Genomic DNA, 25,617 nt, shown 5'->3' with positions numbered 1-25,617 from the left:
ATTTCCATATTTGTGCCGCTAAATTTCCATTTTTGTGCCGCTAAATTTGCTAATCCATGCCGCTATATCCTGGGGGGTCTGAATATACAGGCAGTCACAAGTACAGTTATCTTTCAGGCAACATGGTAATTATTTGAATGGTTCAGCTGGTGTATTGGTACGGGCCCAAAAGTTGTCATAACTCCTCTAAACACCCAATATTGCTGTATTTAACAACTAAACAGGAACCCATAATTGCAGTTATTTAGCAAGCAATAGGGTCATGATTTCAATAGTGCAGCAGCACCGGGACCAAAAGCTCCAGGCACCCCACTAAACACCTAATATTGCTATATTTTATTCCTAAACTGGCAACCACAAGTGCAGTTATCTTACAGACAACAGGGTCATGATTTGAATCGTGCAGCAGGCGCATTAGCATCGGGTCCAGAAGTTGTCAGAACTCCTCTAAACACATAATACTTATATATTTGACTACTAAAAAGGCAGGCACAATTACAGTTACCTTGCAGTTAAAAGGGACTTGAGTTGAATGGTGCAGCAGGTGCAGTGGCACTGGGGCCAAACGTCACAACTTCTCTAAACACCAAATATTGCTACATGTTACTACTAAACAGGCAAACACAATTGCAGTTATCTTGCAGGCACTAGGGGCATTATTTGAATAGTGTTGCAGTGGCACCGGGCTCAAGAGTTGTCAGAACTCCTCTAAACAAAAAATATTGCAATTACACCAATTAATACTATTAGTTCCCTCTTTCATTTCATTTTCCAAATGTTGCTATTACTAACTCGCACTATACCACTAGTAACAGCAGCAAAATGTATTGCCTTTTGTACATAAACAAGTCATTACACTTTAACAGACTCTCTGTAACTTACATTGTACAACTGCTCAGCAAGCTACAACTTACAACGAAAAACAGCTTATTAATAATCACATAAGTGAAACCTAATGCATTCACCGATGCCTGTTAATGGTTATGGCAAAATACAATTTTGCCTGAAGCGCTAACAATTCTCGTACCTGAGCGATGAATACTGAGGTCTTTACCTGAACGGAACCACAGTCGCACTCTTCCCCTGAGTCCACAATGTTGTTTCCACAGACCGGCTCTGTCACGACTTCGCTGGGTTTGGGGGCGTTTTTCAGACAATTTCCTTTGTCCTGAAGGAGGAGATTCTGAAAGTCTTGGCTGCTGCACGTGCTGAAGTTCTTTGCTCCACTACAAGGAAGTACAGCTAATGAATAAGATGGAGGCAATAACTCAGAAGTGGACGCCATGGTGAATCAAGCTAACATGGGAGCCAATTACCATTTGAGCGCCATTTAGAGGTGCGTATGCAATAAATATATACATGCATTTCTATTTCTTGAATCTTGAATGAAAATGTATACACTGTTTCTACATTTCTGACATTTATTTCTTACCCTTAGTGGGGCACAGTTAGGGCTCAAACTCTCGCTCATTCTCTAGCCACCCAGAGTTTCATCTCATGTTTGCTCCTTGACCTAAGCTCCTTGTCTTATTTGTATCTCTCTCATTCTTATCCACCACGTCTTAATAAAAATGGATTTTGAAGTGAACTTTACTGGCCTGGAAGTCTATACGGGAGTTGACAATTAATTCATAGTATGAAATATTACAGCACCAAGAAAACAGGAAATTGTTACAGCAGCGCCTTCCTGTTTTTTTAACATTTATGTATTGAAACACACACATATGCATCAGTACATTCATGTATTTATATGAATGTTAATTTTTGGTAAGGAATAAAACATACTTCGTACAAGTTTCATATACAATGACAATCACTTACATCAATGGACGAATATGGCACGGTTAAGACCGCTCAAACGGACGTCAGATATTCAGTAATACATGAGCATATGATACTGCATGCAAATATTTTATTTTGTTTTAATAGTAGGCGTGCTTTAGGTGTTCTGTCCTATCAGCATCTCCAGGCAGTGCTAAATGCCCACTTTGAGCAAGTGCTAAATGACGCTGGGGAGTGCTAACAAGTTTGATGGTTAAAATCTTTTGTTAAATTGAGTGGAATTAAAGAGAGGAAAACACCAACTGAGGTCAAATTTAGGGCACTGAGGTAGATTTCCTATACCCATCTCCACACCGCCAGCCTATTTACTTGTCCCGAAGTTCGTGATCAAAACAATATTTATTAAAAACGTACTCTGCACTAAGAAAAGCAGATTTATTCTCAATGGTTCACAAATGGATACTTACTCGTAATTTTTTTGTAATACTGCTTATTTGCTTTTATATTGCCAATAAGGAGACATACGATTTGATAATTAAAAATCCCTCGACAGTAATTTGTTATTTATAATATTTGAATCGGAGAACCTCAGGTACCGCCTGCCCCAATTGTATAATCAACATGATGTCTGTCATTCTTTTTAGGATTCTCACGAGGTGATAAAAATCCTAGGTGCTAAGAGGTATCAAGTCTCGAAATGTGGTAATGTAAATTACTTTTTAAGGTGCAATGGCGGTGTGGTCGTACTCCTTGCCCCAACTTCTAGTACAGTACTACAGCTTGTAATACTGTGCCTGGACTAGTAAAAGGCTTTTGTTATTTTACAACTCTGTGTGGATGATACTATGCTAATTCTATTCTTAAAGACTTTGCTGTAGAATTGGCAAAGACTGACCCTTTCCAGAAATTTGAGGTGGGCAGATTCAGAGTGACACTAGTGTTGTAGGGTGTTCTATACAGGAGCTGCTCTCCACCTAAACTTGGGAAGTACCCAGAGTTCTCTCAGTGGCGTAGCGAAATTTGAGGAGACCCCCCTGCAAGGTGCTGGGAGGGGCCCCGCTCTGGATTTTATCAGGAGCTCTTGGACAAGAACACTGTACTGAGGGGGCCCCCTGCAGCATGGGGGCCCGCGCATTGTGGGGGTTGCGGGGACCTTTGTTACGCCACTGAGTTCTCTGTTTCTTTTTTGCATAATGTATGCAGCACTTCTGATAGGGTATGTTATATATATATATATTTTATTTGCAGCGCTTTATATTGAGTTCTCGCCTTAGTAGGCGTGGTCATGTTGCACTCTGGTCGTGGTCGTTTTCAACTCTAGCAGTATGCCTCCATACCTCCTCTCAATCTTGAAAACCTCTAGTAGGTTAGCTGCCAATGTAGACGACCATGTCCCAGCCAGTATTATCCTTGAAAACAGTCATGCTGTTCCTTTTAACAATGCTTTAGTCTTGAATGGCCTGCAGGAGCCGCTCTTCCGCGGCGGGGCACCTTGCGACCCAGGCGGGGCCGCTTACACATTCCATCTGACGCTGCCCTAAAAGTGAGGCGCCACACATCAGCATTTAAAAACCTTTTATTCTCTTGGGTGGCAGGGGAAACGGCATCTCCAGGCAGCAATATTAAAAGTCCATACACAAATTCGGCACAGAAAATTAAAAAAAACTGAAGCGCAGGCTCCCGCGCTTTGTTATTATTTAGCCCCCGGGTGGACCAAGCCCCGGGGGCATGGTGAAATAAAAGGGGACTGCCCCTGTGGCTCTTCTTAAATATTTGTGTGGGCACACGGCCCCCGGCGCTTGTTTTTTAAATATTTGGGGGTCCTCCAAGGTGCCCCAGGGACCTCCACCCCCAGGGCTTTCATTAATTATTTGCGGGGGCACACGCCCCCCTGTAGCCCCGGGGACCGCCACCCCCGGGGCTTCTTTTTTTTCCAAATAGACCTGTGTGGGGGGGCTTGAGCCCCCCCCACACGCCCGGGGACCACCACCTCCCCAGGGCACTAAAATGCAAATTTGGGGGTCAGTTACGGACCCCCGAGCCCCGGGGCCCACGACCTCCCTGGGGCTGTGCATTGGATGGGAGGCCCCCCTCCAGGAGTCCTCAATGGCCCTGGGGACTGCCACCCCCAAGGGCCAGCTCCGGCAGTGTCCCGGGGTGTCCACCCCCAGGACACTGCTGTTTGTTATGGCAGGGCGGGAGCCATGCGGCTCCCACTCTGTCATAGCAAACTCTGGTCTGGATTTTGGAAGAGAGAGCAGGAAACCTGCTCTCTTTTCCAAAACCCAAACCAGATTGCTTTTCCACACGGGAAGCTGCATGTCAGCAGCTCCCTGTGTGGAAAAGCAATGCCGGCTCCCGCAGGAGGTGAGGAGCCAGCTGGGACCGTGGGGCCATTGGGCCTCCCCCCACGGTCCCCAACCAGAGGCCAGGCCCTGGGGGATGGGGTCCCCGGGGCAAAGAGTGACCCGGGAGGGGGGCCACGCGGCCCCCCTCCCATAATTAAAATTATTTATAAAAAAATTAATACATAAAGGCCGGCCCCGGGGGATGGGGTCCCCAGGGCCATAAATGGCCTGAGGAGGGGGGCCACGCAGCCCCCTCCAAATATATTAAAAAATAAACACTGGCCATGCCCCGGGGAATGGGGTCCCGGGCCTTAATATGGCCTTGGGAGGGGGGCCACGCAGCCCCCTTCCATTTAAAAAATAAATAGGGGTCAGGCCCCTAAAAAAAGACCAGCATCGCAGCGGCCCGCCCCCTCCCAGCAACGCTCTGCAAACGCGCCCTATGGTGTGTCTTAAGCTGGGGAATTAATTCCCCTTCATTACAGGGGGTCCCTGGGGGCCAACTAGCCCACCAGGTATCTCCAGTAAGCGACACAGGGCTGCGTTGCAGAGAGGTGGTCCAGGCCACGCCCCTTTTTACACCTCTTCAGCTCTGTGGAGGTACTTGGTGGGCTAGTTGGACCCCAGGGACCGTCAGGATTCAAGGGGACTTAATCCCCCAACTTACAACACCAGTGTCCGCGTTTGTAGTGTGGTGGTGAAAGGGGGCATGGCCTTTGTCTACCTCTCACCAATCCCACTGCGTGGGGTTACTGGAATTAAAAGGTAGGCCAGTTGGCCCCTAAAAGACCCCCTGCAGTTCAGGGGACTTCAATCCTCATCCAAGAGCATGCTAGGGAGCGCGTTTGTAGAGTGGTAGGCAAAGTGGGTGTGGCCTGGTACAAGTACTTACTAGTGCTGCTGTGTGGGACTGACAGGAGGTTATAGTTTGGGAAGTTGCCCCCAAGGATGTCCATGGAGGCCAGATATCCCTGTTACCTCCGGTAAGTCCCACACAGTGGGATTGCTAAGACGTCTTCGGAGGGCATGGCCCCCTTTCTCTACCACTCTGCAAACGTGCCTCGGGACAGACTACGGGATGGGGGATGAAGTCCAATTTAGTCCTGAGCGAGTTTGGGGGTACAAGAATCCCTCCTGTTACCTCCTGTAAGTCTTACGCAGCGGAATTCCTGAGCGTTGGTTGGAGGCCCAGCACCCTTTCTCCACCATTCTGCAAACACGACTACTAGTTGAAGTAGCTTATTTCTGCACCTCTGACTTAGAGGTAGTTTTAATCCCCCTGCCCTATTACGTACTAGTGCCTTACAGAGGAGGTCATGCTAATCACAGGGGTACCCTAGTGTTCCCTAGTATATGTAGGTGTTTTCACTTCACTGTATTCTAAGTGTTTTTTAGCATAGCAGTGACTCTAGGCCTGGTTAGTCAGTCAGTTATCACCAGTACCCGTCTGCAAAAGTTGTGGGCACAGGATGATTTAGCAACAAGGCCTCTTTCTGCTCCTATGTTGGTTCTTTCTGCACATGTCTTGCTTCTTCCTGCACTTTTCTTCGTCTTTGTGGACTTCTGTTGCTTCTTTCTGTATTTCCTTTGCTTCTTTCTGTGCATTTTTTTCTAATGTCCTACCTCTGTAGGCATAGTTAGAAACTAACATTTAAAAAACCTTTGGAATTCACCTAAAAAACCATAGGTTTCAGGCATGTTATAGTTAGAAATTAGCATTTAAAAAATCTTTGAAATTCACTGAAAACCATAGGTTTAAGGCACGTTATAGTTAGAAATTAGCATTTAAAAAACCTTAGAAATTCACTGAAAAAACCATTGGTTTTAGGGAAAGTTATAGTTAGTTGGACATTTCCCACTGTTAACCCCTTCGATGCTCATGACGGAATGGTTCCGTCATGAGCATCGGTCGTGCTGTGCTCATGACGGAACCATTGCGTCATGACCACACCCGTGAATGGAATGTTCAGCACCGGGGGAGAATCGGCGCCGCAGGCAAGGTGTTAAAAAGACCTCCTGGGGAGGCAGGAGTTTTGTTGCAGGTACATCTAAGGCTTGGATTGATCTGCCATTCTATCTGAGATATGCTTCAGACCTCCTCCTTTTCAGGAAGGGGTTGAAGACATGGTTGTTTACTCAATGATCCTCTCCCTACCACGGCCAGGTAATATATAGTGCCAGGACACCCCAGGGTAACCGCTGCGCTCAATACATTTTATTAACATAACATAACATAACATTTCACTCGTACAAACCCAGAGAAATTCCCCCATTATAGTTAGTTCAGCTAACTATAACTCGCGCCCCCGCAATGCACCGCTGATGATGTCACATATTACATCACTTATGACATGGTCAGTGACATCATTGATGACATCTCAAATGACATCACTGATGACATCAGAGAGAGACGCTGTCATCTCCGAGAGGCAGTGCTTTAGAAGCGGAGTGAAGAGACGCAGAGGCGCTGAGTGCTGAGTCAGATCAAGAGTTGCATCGGCATCCGCATTAGCGGTCTTGGTGAAAAGAAGACTTGCAGTGAGACCCCGTGATACCATGAGACCGATGTGTGATTTGATGTGATCTGAGTGCCAGACGCACAGAGCTGACGCAGCCGCAGCAGCTTTGGAATCCTCCAGCTTTTCCCTGGTAAAATGTTGTTGAGGAGCGGAGAGCCAGCACCGTACTTGGTTTGTACCCCTAGTGCAGCAGTTCATCTGTCCAGTCACTAAATTTGGTTTATTATCGTCCAACCCTGCTACCACCTACCTGCCCGTTATTCTCTGTCCTGTATTCACTGTTTCCAGTGCGCCAATTAACGCCCACTACTGCCTGGTTACTTGCCTGCTACCTGTTACTTGCTGACATGAGCTTAAAGTGTCTCCTCTGTTAAGACGCTGCAGTTATAGTAGCTGTGACGTCATATACTCAAGTAAGCTGCGGACAAACGACTGGAGGAGCTAGCTCATCCTCCACTGTTGAAAGCCCAGGGAGAGTCTTTTGAGTCAGCAGCCAGCTGTGGGTGCCGCTCTGTTTTATACTTGCACAGGGAGTTGTGTGGCAGTGACCGGTGCCAGGTAATCAACTGCATCTCTGGATCGCTCAGGCTACCTGGGGCTGGCTGAAGGGAGGGGGCCTCTGATTGGTGAGGCAGTAATACAACTCGTGTTCACGAAGTGCACAAAGGCGCAGGCCCTGGATCAGTTTGTTTTTCCCTGCCTTGGCCCCGTTGAATGTCTAGCAAACCACTATGCTCTCCTTATCCTGAGCTATTGGTCAATGAAGCTAAACAGACATAAATTAGAAAACACATAAAACATAAAAAGGAGAGTGTAATTGAAAAGCGCTTTTTCAAGAAACATTTGATGGTTCAATATATTTGGCTAAAAGGATGCCTCCATTGAAGAAAAAAAGTGCAATAAAAGGAAGAAATGTAGGAAAGAAGAGAGAGGTGAAATCGAGAAAAGGAGAACCTGTGCTTTCCCCTCTCTTGATGGTGCAAGATCTTTGCGAACTCCAGTAATGGACAAAGCCCATCTATCTGCCAAATTATTGCTGGTCTCAATTAACGACTTTTTAGGGAAGCACTTCAATTCCTCTGTATTAGAGGGCATTCAACAATAGACCATTGTTTCAGTTTATGGACTTTGGGGCAGAAGGGAATTTATTCTGCTGTTTTGTTAATTTTAGTTCAGCTTTCGATTTGGTTGACTCTAGTATACTCTGGGCTAAATTAAGACTTCAGGGTAGTCCAAGTTGCTTAATTTGATAGCAATCATACAGGAATTGCCTACCGGGAACTGGGCCCAAGTGGAGCTCGATTTAGATGGGGACCTTTTGGGGAGAATTCCCTAGGGAAGTTGGGCAGGGCTGTGTCCTAGCCCCTACATTGTTTTCCTTGTTCCTAGCCGACCTTCCGGGAGAGTTGGCAGCAACACATTCCTTTTCCCTGAAAATTGGGGGTAGACAAGTGTTGTGCTTACTCTATGCAGATGATCTGGCAATTTTGGACCTGTGTCAAGTAGGCTTGCGGAGGAATTTGACTAAATTCAATCATTATTGTGAGGCTAATAAACTGAAGGTGAACCTGGAAAAAACAAAAATAATCCAGTTTGGGAAAAAAAATAAACCATATAAGTGGCTGTTAGGTAATGGTAGGGTTGAGGTTGTATCTACTTATAAGTATTTGTGTATGACGTTTACTAGACAGTTGAGTTGGGCCTTTCATAAACAATTGGTGGAGACGAGGGCAGTAACAACGATAGGGGGCCTTCTTTTATTTAAGAAGGCTTATGGTGGCCCTTCCTGGACTCCCCTTTGATAGCTTATAATTCAATGGTCCCCACTCAATGCCACTACAGGCCGAGTTATTAGCCTTAAGGATGGAGGGAAGCTGGGAAAGGTGTGAAAGTAAAAGTTTGAAAGAATTGTTGGCACGTGCAAAAGGTGCAATGTCCAGGGCAATAAGATTAGAAGGAAATTTGCAGGCCTGGAACTTCTTAGCCTATAAAGCAACCTTGTGATTTTGGGATAAACTTTGGGTCTCAAAGGTACAGAAGATATCAGCCTTATGAGCCTTTCAAATAAGAAAGTGTGAACTACAGTGGGGGAAGAAGGTAAAAAAAGGCTAGAAGCTAGCGCAGGAACCTTGAAATTAGAATTAAAATAGCTGAGGCCTTACATCTTTCTAAAGCAGAATTAAAAATAGCCTGCAAAAAAGAGTCCAGGTTGGCTGATTTGAAGTATGTAAGGAATAGACCCTCAACAAAGTATATGGTAGATTCTTGGGAAAATAGGAATGGATTTCTGTATTTATCAGCACTTCCAGACGCCCTGTTATCTTTAGCACAATTAAAATATTGGGTAGCATTACATTTATATGTAAGCGGTGAAAAATGTGAAGCTTTTTTAGATCTAGAGAATAATTGCACATGTGTATTGCATTTTCAAAATTGTAATGTCCATATATTCATTGATTACTGTTATTTTAATATGCTTCCTTGTTTGATTTTAAAACCGCTTTTTTAAAGATATGACATAACTGTTGCAATGATGCACTTGCACTTTTATTAAATATGGAATATTTTGATGTGGCATGTGCCTGCATAATTCATCAAAATATGTCTGGATTAGTGATGCAATGTGCTCAGGTGGACAGGGGAATGGAGATTTTACAGTAAATAATGGTGTATTAGGTGTTTATCTGGTTTCTTCTTCCCCTTTACATTAAAACAAATATGTTATTTGGTTTTAAAATGTATGTTTTAAAGAGAGTATCTAAAAATGAATAAAGTATGAACTGAACTGACTTGATTTTCCCCATTGACTTACATTGAAAAAGAGGAGATTTTAGGCAGGAGTCAAATTAAATTAAGTTCTTTTGGGCTTAAAAACATTGGAAGTCTCCTGCCTGACTCAAGTCTGTTGGTATATATGGTTGTACTGCCACTGCCTTTTCCTTATACCCAAAATGGTCTTTTATGTTGCCATAGCCTCTCTTGCCTGCACTGCATCATTGGTTTGTTGCCCCTGCCTCCCTTTTTTCCTGCCCTCCATGGTCCGTTGTACTGCCACTGCCCCTCCAGCCTGCACAGCGTGGGCAACTTGCTGCCTCTGTACACTCCTCCGTGAGGGGATCTTATTCCCATAGAAATTATGGTTAGTGCTCTAAAGAACTAAAATTAGGACCTATTTTCTGAGTTCTCAAATAGCAACAAAGCACTTTTAAATCATTTGCTATCTTTATTTTTTTTATCCTATCCAGTTGATCATTTGATGATACATTACACTTAAGCAGACATGCCAACCCTCCCGATTCAAGCTGGAAACTACTGATTTGAAGGCTAGTCTCCTGACACACGATTCAAGCATCCAGAAACACGATTCCAAATGCTGCAGCACGAATTACAGAATGACCTGCTTCGTCTGCTTAAAATAACTTGCATTTGAGCTAAACTCAGAGCTTAAAATGACGTTGGCTCTCCAGCCTTTGTTTTCCTCCCCACCTCCTGTAGTTGGGAATATATGATAGCCTGAGCCTGGCCAAAAGCTATTGGTTTAGAAGTGAGCTTGGGCGGGCCCAGGGTTCAGGACTCCGGAAAAAAATGTATTTTCCTGCCTCTGAGTCCTACGCCCTGCGTAATATTATTTGGGGCGGACTTCAGCACTGCTGGCATCTCTTGTGAGGCTGGAGGTACTGCACTACTGGTAACCTGTTCCTGCAGGCCAGTGCACAATATTATTGTTAAGTTCCTTCTGCCTGCTATAGCGTGCTCCTGGAGAAGCGTGACTCAGTGGTTAGAGGCGGCAGACCCGGAAGCTAAGATCGACCGTGGGCCAGGGTACGATTCCCTGCCTCGGCGGGTCTCGGGCTCAAAATTCCACGGACTCGACAATTCTCGCTCCGGTGCCTACTCAACTCACGGGGTCACACTCTGCGACTCTGGGCAATAGCTTGCTTAATCTCCACTACGGCCCCTCGCGGCGGGATGCCTGGCTTTCACCTTGTGGACACCCTGCCGTGGTTTCTCACAGGGGAATACCAGGACTGGTTCCCTAAGCAAGCGCCGGGACGCTTACGGGCAGCTGTGCGCTTTACAAGTCCAGCACATTCACATTCACATTCACATTCACTCCTGACACAGGTTAAAGAAAGGTAAGAAAAAAACCATTTAGTGAAACCGAGAAACAGCCCTGGGAGAAAAAATGTGTTTTAAACTGTTTTTGCCTGAACATTTTGTAAAGCTACCAACATTAAAATGTTGATGCCAGTCTTCATTCATGGACCCTTTAATCTTCCTCTCCAAGAATTACCTCAGACCCCAAAGCTTAATGTTTTGGCCTTAATTCCTGGAGAGGGAGATAGAAACATGTGACAGCAATCTACATTTTTGGCAGTTTTACATATTATTAGTGCACTTAAAACAGTCTAAAACTCTGTTTTTGTTAGTATTGACGGCCATCGAACACTCCAGGATCTCCGTGGACAAACGCCTGGGCACCCTTGCGACGGACATTAGCCTCCTAAGAGACGATCACCGCAAACTCTCTGACAAAGTGAAAGAGGGGGAGAAGGAACTCGCTGAGCTGCAACCCTCCGTCAAGAAGCATCAAACCACACTGCAAGAGGTCCTGAGCCGCCTATCTACTATTGAGGAGCGCACAGACGACTTGGAAGAACGTTCGAGAAGCTGTAACATCCGAGTGCTGGGCCTTCCAGAGGGAATCAAAGGCACAGACCCACTGGTATATATGGAGACCTGGGTGAAATCATTCAACCCCGCAGCAGATAGAAGAGCATTTTTCTCCATCTCGCAAGCCTCCACCGGGAACGCCTCCCAGACAGATGCTGGCGAAATTCTTGCATTTTCGAGACCGGGACGCGGTACTTCGAGTAGCCAGACAAATAAGCCCCATACATGTGGAAAACAAACAGATAATGATATTCCCAGACTACGCACGGGTGGTGCAACAGCAACGATCTTCGTTCCTGGAAGTAAAACGCCGGGTGCGGGCGAACCAAATACAGTACTCTCTCCTTTTCCCAGCCCGTCTTAAAATACTCTATAATGGCACAGCTACTTTCTTCATGAGAGCAGAAGAGACACATGAATGGACAGACCGCCACTTCACGCAAAAATCTAGAATGGACTACACCCGGGGTCCAACCTACAAACCACCACGCACAAGGAGATGCACCCTAAAGCGACAGAATAGCAGAGCAAAGATAATGGCCCGGTCTGGTGCCCAAGACTCCCCGGACCTACAACAAATAATGAAGGACAGGCAAGGGGCCCTATTATTATATTATTATATCTGGTTTTGTAGAGCGCTCAGCTACCCGTAGGTTTCCCGGCGCTAAGAGAACAGAAGTAAGAGAGGACAACGGAAGATGAGGAAGATGAGCCCTACAAGCGGTGATCGACCTAGAGACCCCTTAGCAGATGGAGGACATCGATCAAGCCCCACACATCTTCACTTCAGAAGGGGAGGACGATAGTGACCGAACAATTTCTGGAGTGGACTCCGGTACACCTCTCATGGTCACCCCCCAGACAGCTGACACCATGATGGATCGTCAAGGGTCCTCCTTCCACGCATGAACTGATCTCATAACTTCTTTATACTGACTTATATCAACTGCACTCCCCTCTTGGGTGCTTGCGCCACAGACATGATTTGACGTACCCCAGAAGGCACCATGAGATCCTACGAAAGCTAGATCGGCGACACGCCTCGCCTAGCACGTACTGCCACCCCCATCGTTTTTTGTTGCACTCTCCTGTTAGAGAGAGTGGGTTTGGACGCATTGCAGACCGTAATGGGTCCTTAGCATTAGGCCCGTTTCCCGCCCCCAGTTTTTAGTAGTTTTCTACCCCTGTTCAAGATCACCCCACCCCCTCATGGAAATGTTTGCAACAGGGTACCCGAGATGGGTTTCCAAGAGTCAGTTGCTGGCGACTGCACCCCTCGCATCAAAGGAAACCCACTGGAAACTAGTCCCCGACAGGCACAGCCTTCCCACACAGGCACTGACTTCCTCACATGGTTGTAACCGGACGCAATGCGGATATTAGCATCCTAACACTTAACACCCGAGGTCTTCACACACCGCGCAAGCGATACACAGCATACTCATATGCGAAGAGACAGAACGCCTGAATCGTGTTCCTCCAAGAGACACATCTCACCAGCACTGAGCTAGGCAAATTACAGTCCAAATGGCGCAGCACCATATGTGCAACGGCATACTCTTCCTACGCACGAGGAGCACTGATCTGGTACCGACCGGGGACCCCTTACAGGAACTTAGACGGGTGGTGGACACGGAAGGCAGGTATGCCCTAATGGAGGGCTTTCAAGATGGACTGGACACTCGATATTGTTGGGAAGTATATACGCCCCGAACAAAGACCAGGACAAGTTCTGGGAACGCCTCACTGGGGTCCTTGCTCAATTTACCTCCATACCGTGGATATTAGGGGGGACTACAACTGCACATTAGACCTCGCACTCGGTCGTTGCCACCCTCCACCCACACATTCAGCTGCGCAGAAGCAAACGGAGCGCTTTAAATCTTGGGTCACACAATGGGCACTCACCGATGCATGGAGAATGCAACATCCGCAGACAAAACTATATTCATTCCACTCCATCCCACATGACCTTCGGGTCCGTTTGGATCGCTTCTTATGTTCGGCGGCAGTCCTGCCCAAGGTGCACCACACAGATTACTTTGGGAGGATCATTTCCGACCAAGACGCTCATATCCTGCAATTAAATTGGAGACCCCCGGACTGCCTAGCAGATCCAGTCTTCAAACATGACCAGGGGAGGAGTATAGAGGAATATTTCACAAACAATGCAGGAACAGCATCCTCCACATTAATAGAATGGGACACATTCAAGGTGGTAGCCCGGGGAGAATGCATCACACAAATAGTGGGAGTAAGACGTACGCTAGAGCAAGCACTGATCAAAGTTGAGAAGCACCTCGCCACTGTTAATAAACAGGTTGTGCTCTCGGAAGAGGTAGTGACACAGATAGCCAAGGCCAGGACAGAATACACAACAGTCTGCTTTGACCTCCAAAGCTACAACTTAAGGTCGTATGCAACCCGAATGCACAGGGAACGAAACAAAATGGGTACCTTGCTGGCATGGTTAACCAAACAGGACAGTGATGTTAAGCCTATAACTGAGGTGATAGACCCCCACGGTAACCTAGTATGGTCCCAGGACCAGATTCTTTCGGCATTTCAACAATACTACTCGTACTTGTTTAGGTATCCAGCCCCCGTTGAACAGGGCATAATTTATCACTTCCTCAATCCCCTAGTGATTCCCGAGATCACTAGGGAAGATAGGGCGTCACTAGAGGCGAGGATACAACCAGCAGACATCACCCATGCCCTGCACGTGTTAGCCCGCAATAAAGCACCGGGTCTAGACGGACTCCCCTTAGAATACTACAAGACCTTCTCCCCCTTGTTGATCCCCAGACTGGTGGCGATGTACACCACAACACTAGATAAAGGAGAATTGCCGAATTCCCTCCGGGAATCGGTTATGGTGACCTTCCGGAAACCCAACCGCGACCCACACTTGATGGCATCTTATCGCCCCATTACACTTCTCTCCACCGACTTCAAGATCCTTGGAAAGATATTGGCAGCTAGATACACACAAATCGTACGACCCCTGATACATCCCGACCAATGCGGTTTCGTCCCGGGTAGGAACACATCCCAGAATATACGTCGCCTGTTCCATGTCCAAGACCAAATAAGAGAAATCTACCCCCAAGCAGCTTGCCTTATACTAGACCTCGAAAAGGCTTTAAACACCCTTACATGGCATTATCTTTTCTCGCTTTTACGGCGATTAGGACTAGGCCCGACCCTTTTGGCGTACACGCGGCTCTTGTACACTAAACTCACCACACGGGTACGTATAGGGTGTTGTATTTCACTGGAATTTGAGGTGCAACGAGGCAGGGTTGCCCGCTCTCGCCTCTGCTCTTTGCCCTCGCTGTGGAACCCTTGGCCATACAACTGCGGAGGGAGGGGGAACAATGGGGCATCCCCATAGCCAATACCACGCATAGTGTTTCTATGTACGCCAACGACCTTCTAATATATATCAAAGACATCACAGTTGATTTAACACCCATCTGGACTACGCTGACAGAATTTGCTGGAGTCTCCGGGTTGTGAGTCAACTGGGGGAAGTCTACGGTGTACCCTCTGCACCTGCATCCCCCCCCCAGGACGACAGACTAGGTGATCAAACCATCACCTGGAGTGCAGAGGCCACCCGATACCTCGGGGTTTGTCTCTATCACACCCCGGCCGATATCTATGACGGCAACCACCGTAGGGCACTAGCCGGCATCAGATCCTCAGTGGGATTCTGGAAAAACCTCCCACTAGCCCCAATAAGTCGAGTGGCTATCGCCAAAATTATAATGGTCCTGAGGCTGCTATACTACTTCACGAATCTACCGATCATCCCGCCCAGAGCCTTTTTTCAAGACTTGGACGCACTCCTTGGCTCACTGATTTGGGGACAGGCAGGCATAGAATAGCATTAGCAAAGTTACAACTACCTACCACACAGGGAGGACTCGCCGCCCCTTCTTTCGAATCCTATTTCTTAGCCGCCCAACTACAGTGGCTTTCTTGCTGGACAGCATGTAGACACATGGGGGAGACACATACTGTGAATGGTCCGATGCCCATTCCAGAAATCCACCGACTACTCTTACCGGGCACCAAATGCATGCAAAGAATACACTGCATGTCGTCAGGGAGGGCCCCATACTCTCCCCTTCTCCCTCTGGCCGGGTGGCCCATACAGGAAGGCTACTACACATCTAACAATTTACGCACATGGACAGACTGTGGCATCACGAGGCGGAGTAACTGTTTCAAGATGTCCAGCTTAGACCCTTCCAGCGACTGACAGAGGAATATGATCACCCTGTGGGCCAATTCTTACTCCACCACCAACTCCTCGCAAACTTTCGTCAGCACCATGACCTCTCGACAGATGAACCTACCACACACCCAGTCATACATACAATCTTACATATGGGAGTGGGACGACACCTAGTCACATGGCTCTATAAAGCTATCAGGGAACTCAGAAACATTCAACTAGAGGCTCTAAGGGCTACCTGGGAAGAGGAACCAGGCCGCTCCCTACACGAGAAGGAATGGGAAAAAGCCCTTGAATATCCCAAGAAGGTGTCCCGAAACAAGCGCTTTAAAAATATACAATTTTATGTTCTACACAGAGCCTATTTGACACCAGCACGTCTCCAACGCTTTTATCCCGAGACCCAGTTCTCCTGTCCCAGGTTTCAAATGCATGCAGCGGATTTCCAACACATGTTCTGGAGCTGCCCCGCATTACATTCCTACTGGCAACACATACATGAGTCACTCAGAGATCTTACTGGGCTCACATTCTTATACACATGGGACACCTGTGCACTGGGCATCTACCAGAGAAAGAAACAACACAAAGTACCCCTCAGGTTTGCCTCATTAGCCATCTTATTAGCAAAACGGAACATAGCCATGCACAGGCGGTCCTCCACAGGCCCCCCGATCGACGCATGGGAGGGTGCCGTGAAGAAATGGGCATTGGCGGAGGAAGAAACGCTGAGAGAAGAAGAGGTGAAAGGGATTGCCAAACACCCCATATCAATAGATTGGGCCCTCTTGCTACATCCATTTAAGCAATCACTGACCCAAGACGACTCGGAGGGCGTCACTCACACACCACGCACCACGCAGCCACATGGACGAACCACAAAAACAACAGCAAGCTCCCCACCGTTGGGCGCACTCAAAGCCAACTGACATCAGCGCCAGGAAACGCGCCTCACGTATAAGCCAATCCTTCTTACCTAGACCATTCATGGGTTCCCCCCACACCCTAGGTAATTCGCTACACTAGATTTTCACCGGGACACACGCCGCCCTCATCCGCTATCTGTACCCGGCATCCCATGAGCACCCCCCCAGTTTACCCCCCCCAGTTCTATCCAGCAATTCTTTATAGTAAGTCCTCCATAGTGACAGGACACTCGACCAGCAACTACATGAATACTGATGTATTCCGAGATAAATACCAGTAAATTTATTCTGTGAGAAAGATCTTTGCTACACCATGTCACTGTAAATGCAAAATGTCAATAAAAATATGTTAAAAAAAACTTTGTTAGCGCCAAAATGAAATACTGATTTTCCCTATACTCATGATGTGGTGTTAGGGCCAGAGTTGCAGACTTAGAACTGGGAAAACAGGTTCAAGTCCTGGCGTTGGCTCATCATCCTGTCATTCTGGGTAAATAACTTAATCTCCCTATAAACAATGAGTGGTGACATTGTGTAATGTAATTGGTGCTTATGTAAAGCACGCGAGTACCTTCAGGTCGGTTCTGCTATATGAAAAATGAACAACAAGCTAAAAACAAAGCATTAACATAAGTAAAGACAAACAGATACCTGTTTAGTGCCTGATATGTAAATGGCTTGTCCGCTTAAATTGTGATCTTGGTGGCAGAGTGGGCTAAAGAACGGTGATGGATTAAACCCAGATCTTTTGACTGGGTGTGAGTGTTTGATTGATTCAGATGCTCCGTCCATCACCACCCCCTTTTGTACCACTTAAGTGGGCACCTTGCACCAGTCCAGACAACCCCATACTGTGGTTTTATCAATCAATCAATACATTTATAGAGCGCGCTACTCACCCGTGAGGATATCAAGGCGCTGACTGGAGGGGGTTGCTGTTACTGCTCGAATAGCCAGGTCTTGAGGTGCTTCTGAAGGTGAGATGGTCCTGGGTTAGTCGTAGGTGTGCGGGGAGGGAGTTCCATGTCTTGGCGGCAGGTAGGAGAACGATCTTCCTCAGGCTGTGGTTCTGCGGATCCGTGGGACAAGGGCGAAGCTGGCGGAGCGAAGCTGGCGGGTGGGAGTGTAGAACGAGGGGCGGTTGTTGAGGTATTCGGGGCCCATGTCGTGGAGCGCTTTGTGTGCGTGGCTGAGGAGCCTGAAAGTGATCCTCTTGCTGACTGGGAGCCAGTGCAGTTTTCTCAGGTGGGGTGTTTTGTGGCTGCGGCAAAGGATGTCGAGGATGAGTCGTGCGGAGGCGTTCTGTATGCGCTGAAGTAGTCTCTGAAGTTTGGCTGTGGTTCCTGCGTACAGGGCGTTCCCGTAGTCCAGTCGGCTGGTGACGAGGGCCTGGGTGACTGTCTTTCTGGTTTCGGTGGGGATCCACAGGAAGATCTTTCAGAGCATGCGCAGGGTGTTTAAGCATGACGATGAGATGGCGTTGACTTGTTTGGTCATCGTGAGGGAGGAGTCCAGGATGAATCCCAGGTTGAGAGTGTGGTCCGTGGGTGTCGGCGCTGTGCCCAGCGCCGTGGGCCACCAGGAGTCGTCCCAGGCAGATGGGATTGTCCGAGGATGAGAACCTCCGTCTTGTCTGAGTTGAGTTTCAGATGGCTGAGCTTCATCAATTCGACGACGTCTTTCATTACTTCCTGGAGGTTGGTTTTGGCGGTGGCAGGGTCTTTGGTGAGGGAGAGCATCAGGTGGTTGTCGTCGGCGTAGGAGATGATGTTGAGGTTGTGATTGCGAGCGATGGCGGCGAGGGGCTCATGTAGATATTGAAGAGGGTTTGGCTGAGCGAGGAGCCTTGGGGTACGCCGCAGATGATCTTGGTGGCCGTGGAGCAGAAGGGAGGGAGGTGGACTCTCTGGGTTCTGTCGGAGAGGAACGAGGTGATCCAGTCAAGGGCTTTTCCTTGGATCCCAGTGTTGTGGAGGCAGGTTCTTAGGGAGTGGTGCCAGACGGTATCGAAGGCGGCGGTGAGGTCTAGGAGGATGAGAGCGGTTGTATCCCCGTTGTCCATCAGGGTCCTGATGTCCTCAGTGGCTGCGATGGGGGCGGTCTCGGTGCTATGGTTGGCTCGGAATCCGGACTGGGATGGGTCAGACGGCTGAGCTTCATCCATTCGGCGACGTTTTTCATTCCTTCCTGGAGGCTGGTTTTGGCAGTGGCTGGGTCTTTGGTGAGGGAGAGTATCAGCTGGGTGTCGTCGGCGTAGGAGATGATGTTGAGGTTGTGATTGCGAGCGATGGCGGCGAGGGGGCTCATGTAGATACTGAAGAGGGTTGGGCTGAGCGAGGAGCCTTGGGGTACGCCGCAGATGATCTTGGTGGCCGTGGAGCGGAAGGGATGGAGGTGGACTCTCTGGGTTCTGTCGGAGAGGAACGAGGTGATCCCGACAAGGGCTTTTCCTTGGATCCCAGTGTTGTGGAGGAAGGTTCTTAGGGGGCGGTGCCAGACGGTATCGAAGGCGGCCGTGAGGTCTAGGAGGATGAGAGCGGTTGTATCCCCGCTGTCCATCAGTGTCCTGATGTCGTCAGTGGCTGCGATGGGGCGGTCTCGGTGCTATGGTTGGCTCGGAAGCCGGACTGGGATGGGTCGAGCGATTTGTTTGCTTCGAGGAATGCAGTCAGTTGTTTGTTGATGGTCTTCTCAATGACTTTAGCCGGAAGGGAAGGAGAGAGATGGGGCGAAAGTTCTTGTGGTCTTTAGGGTCGGATGTGGGTTTCTTCAGTAGGGCGTTGATCTCTGCGTGCTTCCAGCTTTCAGGGAAGATGGCTGGCGCAAAGGAGTAGTTTGATGTTCCGGAGGTGGGGTGCGATGATGGCGTCGGCTTTGTTGAAGATGTGGTGAGGGCGTGGGTCAGAGGGAGAGCCGGAGTGGATGGTGTTCATGACGTGGATGGTGTCTTCAGTGCTAACGGGGTTCCAGGCGCTGAGGGTGGTGGGTGTGATTGTTGGTTCGGTGGCTGGAGGCAAGGTTTTGGTGCTGAAGCTGTCGTGTATGTCTGCGATCTTGCAGTAGAAGAACATGGCGAGGGAGTTGCAGAGGTCTTGCGACGGTGGAATGTCGTTGTTGCTGGCCCTGGGGTTGGAGAGTTATTTTACGATGTTGAAGAGTTCCTTGTTGTTGTGGGTGTTGTTGTCCAGCCGGTCTTTGAACTATGTCCTTTTGGTGGTGCGGATCAGCTGGTGGTGTTCGCGAGTGGCGTTCTTGAGGGCTGTCATGTTTTCTGTTGTCTGTTCGTGGCGCCTGGTTTTTCCGAGGGTTCGGCAGGATTTCTTTGAGGCTTTGAGGGTGTTGGTGAACCACGTGGTTTTCCTGTTGCTGGTTTTGCCTCTGGGGTTTTTGAGAGGAGCGAGGTCGTCGGCGCAATTGGTGATCCATTGTGTGAGGTTCTGGGCTGCGTTGTTGGTGTCAGGGGTGTCGACTGGTGGGTTCTGGCTCAGCGATGTGGTTAGCTGGTCTGTGGTGACTTTGTTCCAGTATCTGCGGGGATCTGTTGCATGTGGTGGTGGGATGTAGTCTTCTTGAAAGTGAAGTAGATGCAGCTGTGGTCTGTCCAGTGCAGTCTGGTGGTGTGGCTGAAGGAGACATGGTTGCTTGCGGAGAAGATGGGGTCGAGCATGTGGCCAGCGTAGTGGGTGGGGTGTTCACCAGTTGCTTGAGTCCGAGATTGGCGAGGTTGTCGAGCAGGGTGGTGGTGTTGTTGTCGTTGTTGCACTCCAGCTGGAAGTTCAGGTCTCCTAGGAGGATGTATTCGGGTGATGCTAGGGCGTGCGGGGTGATGAAGCCGGCGAGGGTTTCGCTAATTTGTGTGCGCGGGCCTGGGGGTCTATAGATGAGGGTTCCTTTGAGTGTGGTCTTGGGGTTGGTGTGGATCTGGAAGTGTAGGTGTTCGGCAGCTGAGATTGTGTCTTCGGCGTTCGTTGTGACGCTGATAGTGTTCCTGTAGATGATGGCGATTCCTCCTCCATTTTGGTTGACGCGGTCCTTCCGGGTGATTTTGTAGCCGTCCGGGATGGCTATGGCGATGTCGGGGGCCGAGTAGGCGTTCATCCAGGTTTCTGTGAGGAAGGCGACGTCAGGTGCTGTGGTATCGAGGAGGTCCCAGAGTTCTATGGCGTGTTTGTGGACGGAGCAGGCGTTGAGGAGGGTGCACTTGAGGTTGTTGTTGTTGTTGCTTTGTTCGGTGGGCGGGGTGCAGGTTCGGAGGCATGTGAATTTGCAGGTTTGGCAGGCGAAGGGTCCGTGGGTTCGTTTCTGGGTGACTCGGAAGTAGGCGGGTGAGCGTCCGGTATTGAGTGCGTTGAGGGTGGCGGTGTCGTATCTCAGTTGTGTGCCCTGGCTCCTGCGGGGGCCAGGGGTTCTGGTGCTGGGCGCGGACGGGCTTGCCTTTGACGCGCCAGAGGCGCGCTCGCTGTGCGGCCTCCATATGAGGGGCCAGGGGTTCTGGTGCTGGGCGCGGACGGGCTTGCCTTTGACGCGCCAGAGGCGCGCCCGCTGTGCGGCCTCCATATGAGGGGCTGTGGGAGGCAGGAGCAGCTGGCAGGCGGCGAATGGGAACAGCGGGGGCGGGGCTGCAGGGACGCAGCGACGGGAAAGGTGGCAAAGAGGGAAACCGGGGAGAGGACACAGAAGGCAATATGGGGGAAAGGGGGTACAAAGGGCACAGCAGATGTCAAATGGGGAGTACAAAATACAGAAACAAAATCCAAAGGCAACAAGTGAAACCGGGGAAACAGAAGGAACCGGGAATCGGGAGAAGGACACAGAGGCAATACGGGGGAAGGGGGCACAGAAGGGCACAGCAGATGTCTAGTGGGGAGTACAAAATACAAATAACAAAATCCAAGGCAACAAGTGAAAAACGAGGGGCAAGACTAGAGGAGACTCACGCAGCAACAGGTAGCGGCAGGGGCAAGGCGACAGCAGATTGCGGGGGCAGCGACACAGGAGGACCATGTGGCGGCTGGGGGGCGACCTACCTGAGGACAGGGTCAAAGGTAGCTCCCTTCACTGCCGCGCGGCCTCCATATGAGGGTCTGTGGGAGGGAGGAGCACCTGGGAGGCGGGAGTGGGGCGGAGAATGGGAACAGCGGGGGGCGGGCCAATGGGACGCAGCGGCGGGAAAGGTGGCACAGAGGGAAACTGGGGAAGAACGGAGAGAGGACACAGAAGGCAATACAGGGGAAAGGGGGTACAAAGGGCACAGCAGATGTCAAATGGGGAGTACAAAATAAAGAAACTAAATCCAAAGGCAACAAGTGAAACCCGGGAAACAGAAGGAACCGGGAAACGGGAAAAGGACACAGAGGCAATACGAGGGAAGGGGGCACAGAAGGGCACCGCAGATGTCTAGTGGGGAGTACAAAATACAAATAACAAAATCCAAGGCAACAAGTGAAAAACGAGGGGCAAGACCAGAGGAGACTCACACAGCAACAGGTAGCGGCAGGAGCAAGGCGACAGAAGATTGCGGGGGCAGCGACACAGGAGGACCGTGTGGCGGCTGGGGGGCGACCTACCTGAGGACAGGTTTTAGAGGTCTTAGACAACCTTAGAAAGCTCTCTAAGTGATAGCTGTGGAGAGCAGTCTTAAGGCTTAGTCCAGAAGGAGTGTAAAGCAGCTTGTTTTACCTGTATGCAATCTTGTAGGTATAGATTGGATAAAAAGAACTACAAAATGTACTTATAAAAATATGTATTTATTATACAGAACTCTCTAATACACACAGATAACCCCTACCCGGAGATAAATACAATGCACACAACACTTAGCGAAGAAATTATGTAAGTAGTACCAAACACACAGTGGGCCCCAGGGCGGGATCAAACCATATATTAAGAAAGTGGTATAAGAATTACAACTCGAGTTGAGACACAGTCAAGAGGACATAGAATTGCTGGGGACCAAGGAACCGCCCAAGGTAAATAGATAGGGATCCCACTGAGGGTGTGTGCAGTGTGCGAACACAACCGCGATCTCCGTACAATTCAATGTGTAAGTCGCTGTTGCAATTTTAAAGATAAAGGACCCTTCCCAGTGGACCCTGAAGTAAACCTGTGGAAGACAGAAGATTGGAGAGTCACCCCACCCTTGTATACCATAGTACCCAGGTTACCTACACCAGGGAGGACTTCAGAAAAGTGCCGCTGCTGGAAGACGAGAAAGTGTCCATTGGAATCCAAAGGTGGATTTGGATGTGAAGAACCTGCAAGCAGAGGGAACAGAGTCTATGTCACTCAGGGGTGACCTGGAGTCTTGGAAGACGAATGCCCAGCAATGTCGTGCATTGGAGAAGAGTCAAAGGTGAAATTGCCTCTACAGCTGTGAGAACCAGGTGATGCTGAAGACAACCAGGAGCCATTCACAAGCTGTTCCATGTCGAATGCTGGGAGCTGAGGGGTCGGTGTAAGCCGGGAGCACCAAAAAGCCTTGGCAGCTGCAAGGGAGGTGGAGATCGATGATGGGGCAGTGCCGAGTCCAGCAAGGTCCAGGGGACTCACCCTAAGCAGGGAAGTCAGGGCAGGCCCGGAGCAACCAGGGGAGCCCAAAGAAGCTACAATTGACCCTCAACAGGACCCACAGGCCGGAGGCACTGGAGTCGCAAGAGGACCTCAAGCAGCTCACCAAAAGATGCAGGTCACAGAGCAAGTAATGCGATGTGGATGAGGATTTCCAGGCACTGGAGGTGCTGGAGGTTGGGGCTACTCGGAGCACGAAGAACTTGGAGGATTAACGCCAACAAACCTTTGCAACTGCAAGTTGACGCTGTGAACACGGAGTTTCGGTTCTGCAGTCCCCACAAGTGTTACTGATCTCCAACTCAGTCAGAGAGCACTTGGTGCCAGTTTGTATCATTTTTGCGAGGCAAAGTAGGTGCAAAGTGTTGGCAAATTTAGCCCCCGTACTTTAGCACTTCTCTTGATAGAGCAGACTAATTTTTGAAACATCACACTTATTCAGTAGTAAATGGTGTACATGCAATACAAAGTTTTTTGCTTTCTTTATTAGGAACTGGGATTTGAAGTGGAGCCAGACTGATAACATACTCAAGATGCTTGTTAAACAAAGGTGTTGCATAGGTAGGGCTTTCATACAAGATTATTCTGTATATTGCTATCCTTTCCCTTTACATGGATGGTATGTAGTGATTTGAAATAGCAGGTAATCGCTTATTGGTATTGATTTTATGCAGGTTAAACTTGTAAATTATTGCCAGACTACGGCTAGTACAAGCCTGCATCTACAATGAGTCACTGCTTTGATACAAGTGAGACCATCAGCCCCTGTTCAGGTCAGGTGTTTTTTATCCACTTTATTTTGATTGGATAATACAGGAATAGTGTTTGAGCATGAGCTGGAAGCGATCAGATCACACACCTCCAAGGGGAGAAAAAAAAAAGTACGATTGTACATTCAAAGAGACATGGCAAAAAGAATTTCCATTCATTTTGAAATCTAGAAATGGGCCAGGTAGTGCATTTTGTGAAATTTGTGCATATGATTTCAGCATTACCCATGGTGGCAGGAATGATGTATTAAAGCATGTCAATACACCAAAATACAAAAATTGTGAACTGTCACAGACTTAGACTACAAAAGTGACTGATTGGGTTGGAGTCCGAGCAGGAGAGGATATTGATGAAAAGGTGATAAAAACTGAAGTTTTGTTTATTGGCTTCCCAATAGAACATAATATACCCCTAGCAGTCTCTGAACGCACTGGTTCACTATTCAAATTAATGTTTCCGTATTAAAAAATAGCTGCAAAATTCTCCTGTGGATGGACAAAAGCCAGTCATATAGTTAATGGCGCTATTGCCCCATACAGTATTGATGAGGTAAAAAAGGCAGTGGAGAAGAAAGTGTGGTTTGGTCTAGAAACTGATGGAAATTATTATGGAAATGATAAAGAGCTTCCTATATTAGTGGGCCATGAAGATCCAAATACAGGGCACATATTGAAGTCATTGCTTAATACGCCTTCTATAGTTGCAGTATAAGCCCAGACCTTGTTTGACACATGCAAGCAAGTTATCAGAGAAAATAATCTTAGTTGGAACAACTGTGCAACATATTCCTCTGATAACACTAATTGCAATAACGGTAAGCATAACAGTCTTCTCAGTAAAATCAGACGTGAACAAAAGGATGAGAAACAAAAGGTGTATGATGTTGGTTGTCCTTCTCATTTATGTCATTTGAGCGCACAAAAAGCTTTCAAAGCACTGTCTCAACGCTGATGAAATACTCCTAGACATATATTACCACTTTGAAAAAAGTATGAGCGCAAAGGTATACTTAGAGAGTATATGAGTTTTACTGAGACAGAAGTCAAAAAGTGATTAAAAATGTCAGTATTAGGTGGCTAAGCTTGGGAAAGTCTGCAGAGAGAACGCTAAGTAATTGGACTCACTAAAGGCTTACTTTCTTTAAAACTTTGGTTCTGAAGTGAATAAGAAAAAGGGAAAATCTGGTGATCGAGAAGTACAACTTGTAAAGCTGTTCAAAAACCCAAAGACAAAACTTTATTTCATGTTTATTCAGCTCGCGCTTCCAACTTTTGATGATTTCAATACGTTACTTCAAAGTGAATCCCCAATGATACATGTTCTCTACTCATCAGTAATGCATCTTTTCCAAAATTTAATGGCCAGCTTTATAAACCTAAAGTTATGGCTACAGCTTCAGATTTGCTACTAATTTACATTGAAAATCAAGATATCACTTGCCACTAAATGAAATTTACATTGGCCTAATGACCAAACAGGAGGCCAGGAAAGAGGATCTTCTGGGTTCAGCGGCAAACAACAAATTTCTGAATGAAACACAGTATTTTCACATAAATACTGTAAAATATATGATAAAGTCAATGCCTGCTTTAGTCTCTCACATTCTAGAACCGGACATCAGACTACAAGCTACATCGGAACAATCTGAAATTCTAGTATCTCGATTTTCAGACAGTGATATGCTAAAATGTGAAAAAATTGATGAGGTTTGGAAGAGTCTATCCAAATTAAATAATTGTGTTACTAAGCTGCCCTTATTTCCAAGCCTTGCAAAACTGGCAAAG

The 25,617-nt window shown here is 48.0% G+C and overlaps 1 protein-coding gene across 1 annotated transcript in view; it reads right to left on the bottom strand.

Moving 5' to 3' along the window:
• The window catches only part of LOC147669001 (disintegrin and metalloproteinase domain-containing protein 9-like), a gene marked incomplete at its 3' end in the record, with an annotated part of 870,311 nt that overhangs the window by 620,531 nt on the left and 224,163 nt on the right, over positions 1-25,617 (bottom strand). The window contains exon 10 of the mRNA XM_086948294.1: positions 1,055-1,226. Coding sequence (XP_086804420.1) covers positions 1,055-1,226 — 172 coding nt within the window. The remainder of the gene's footprint in view (positions 1-1,054; positions 1,227-25,617) is intronic.

This window comes from Lissotriton vulgaris, unplaced genomic scaffold (assembly GCF_964263255.1).
Source record: "Lissotriton vulgaris unplaced genomic scaffold, aLisVul1.2 SCAFFOLD_840, whole genome shotgun sequence".
Taxonomy (NCBI): domain Eukaryota; kingdom Metazoa; phylum Chordata; class Amphibia; order Caudata; family Salamandridae; genus Lissotriton; species Lissotriton vulgaris.
This window is presented reverse-complemented; position numbering and strand designations above follow the sequence as displayed.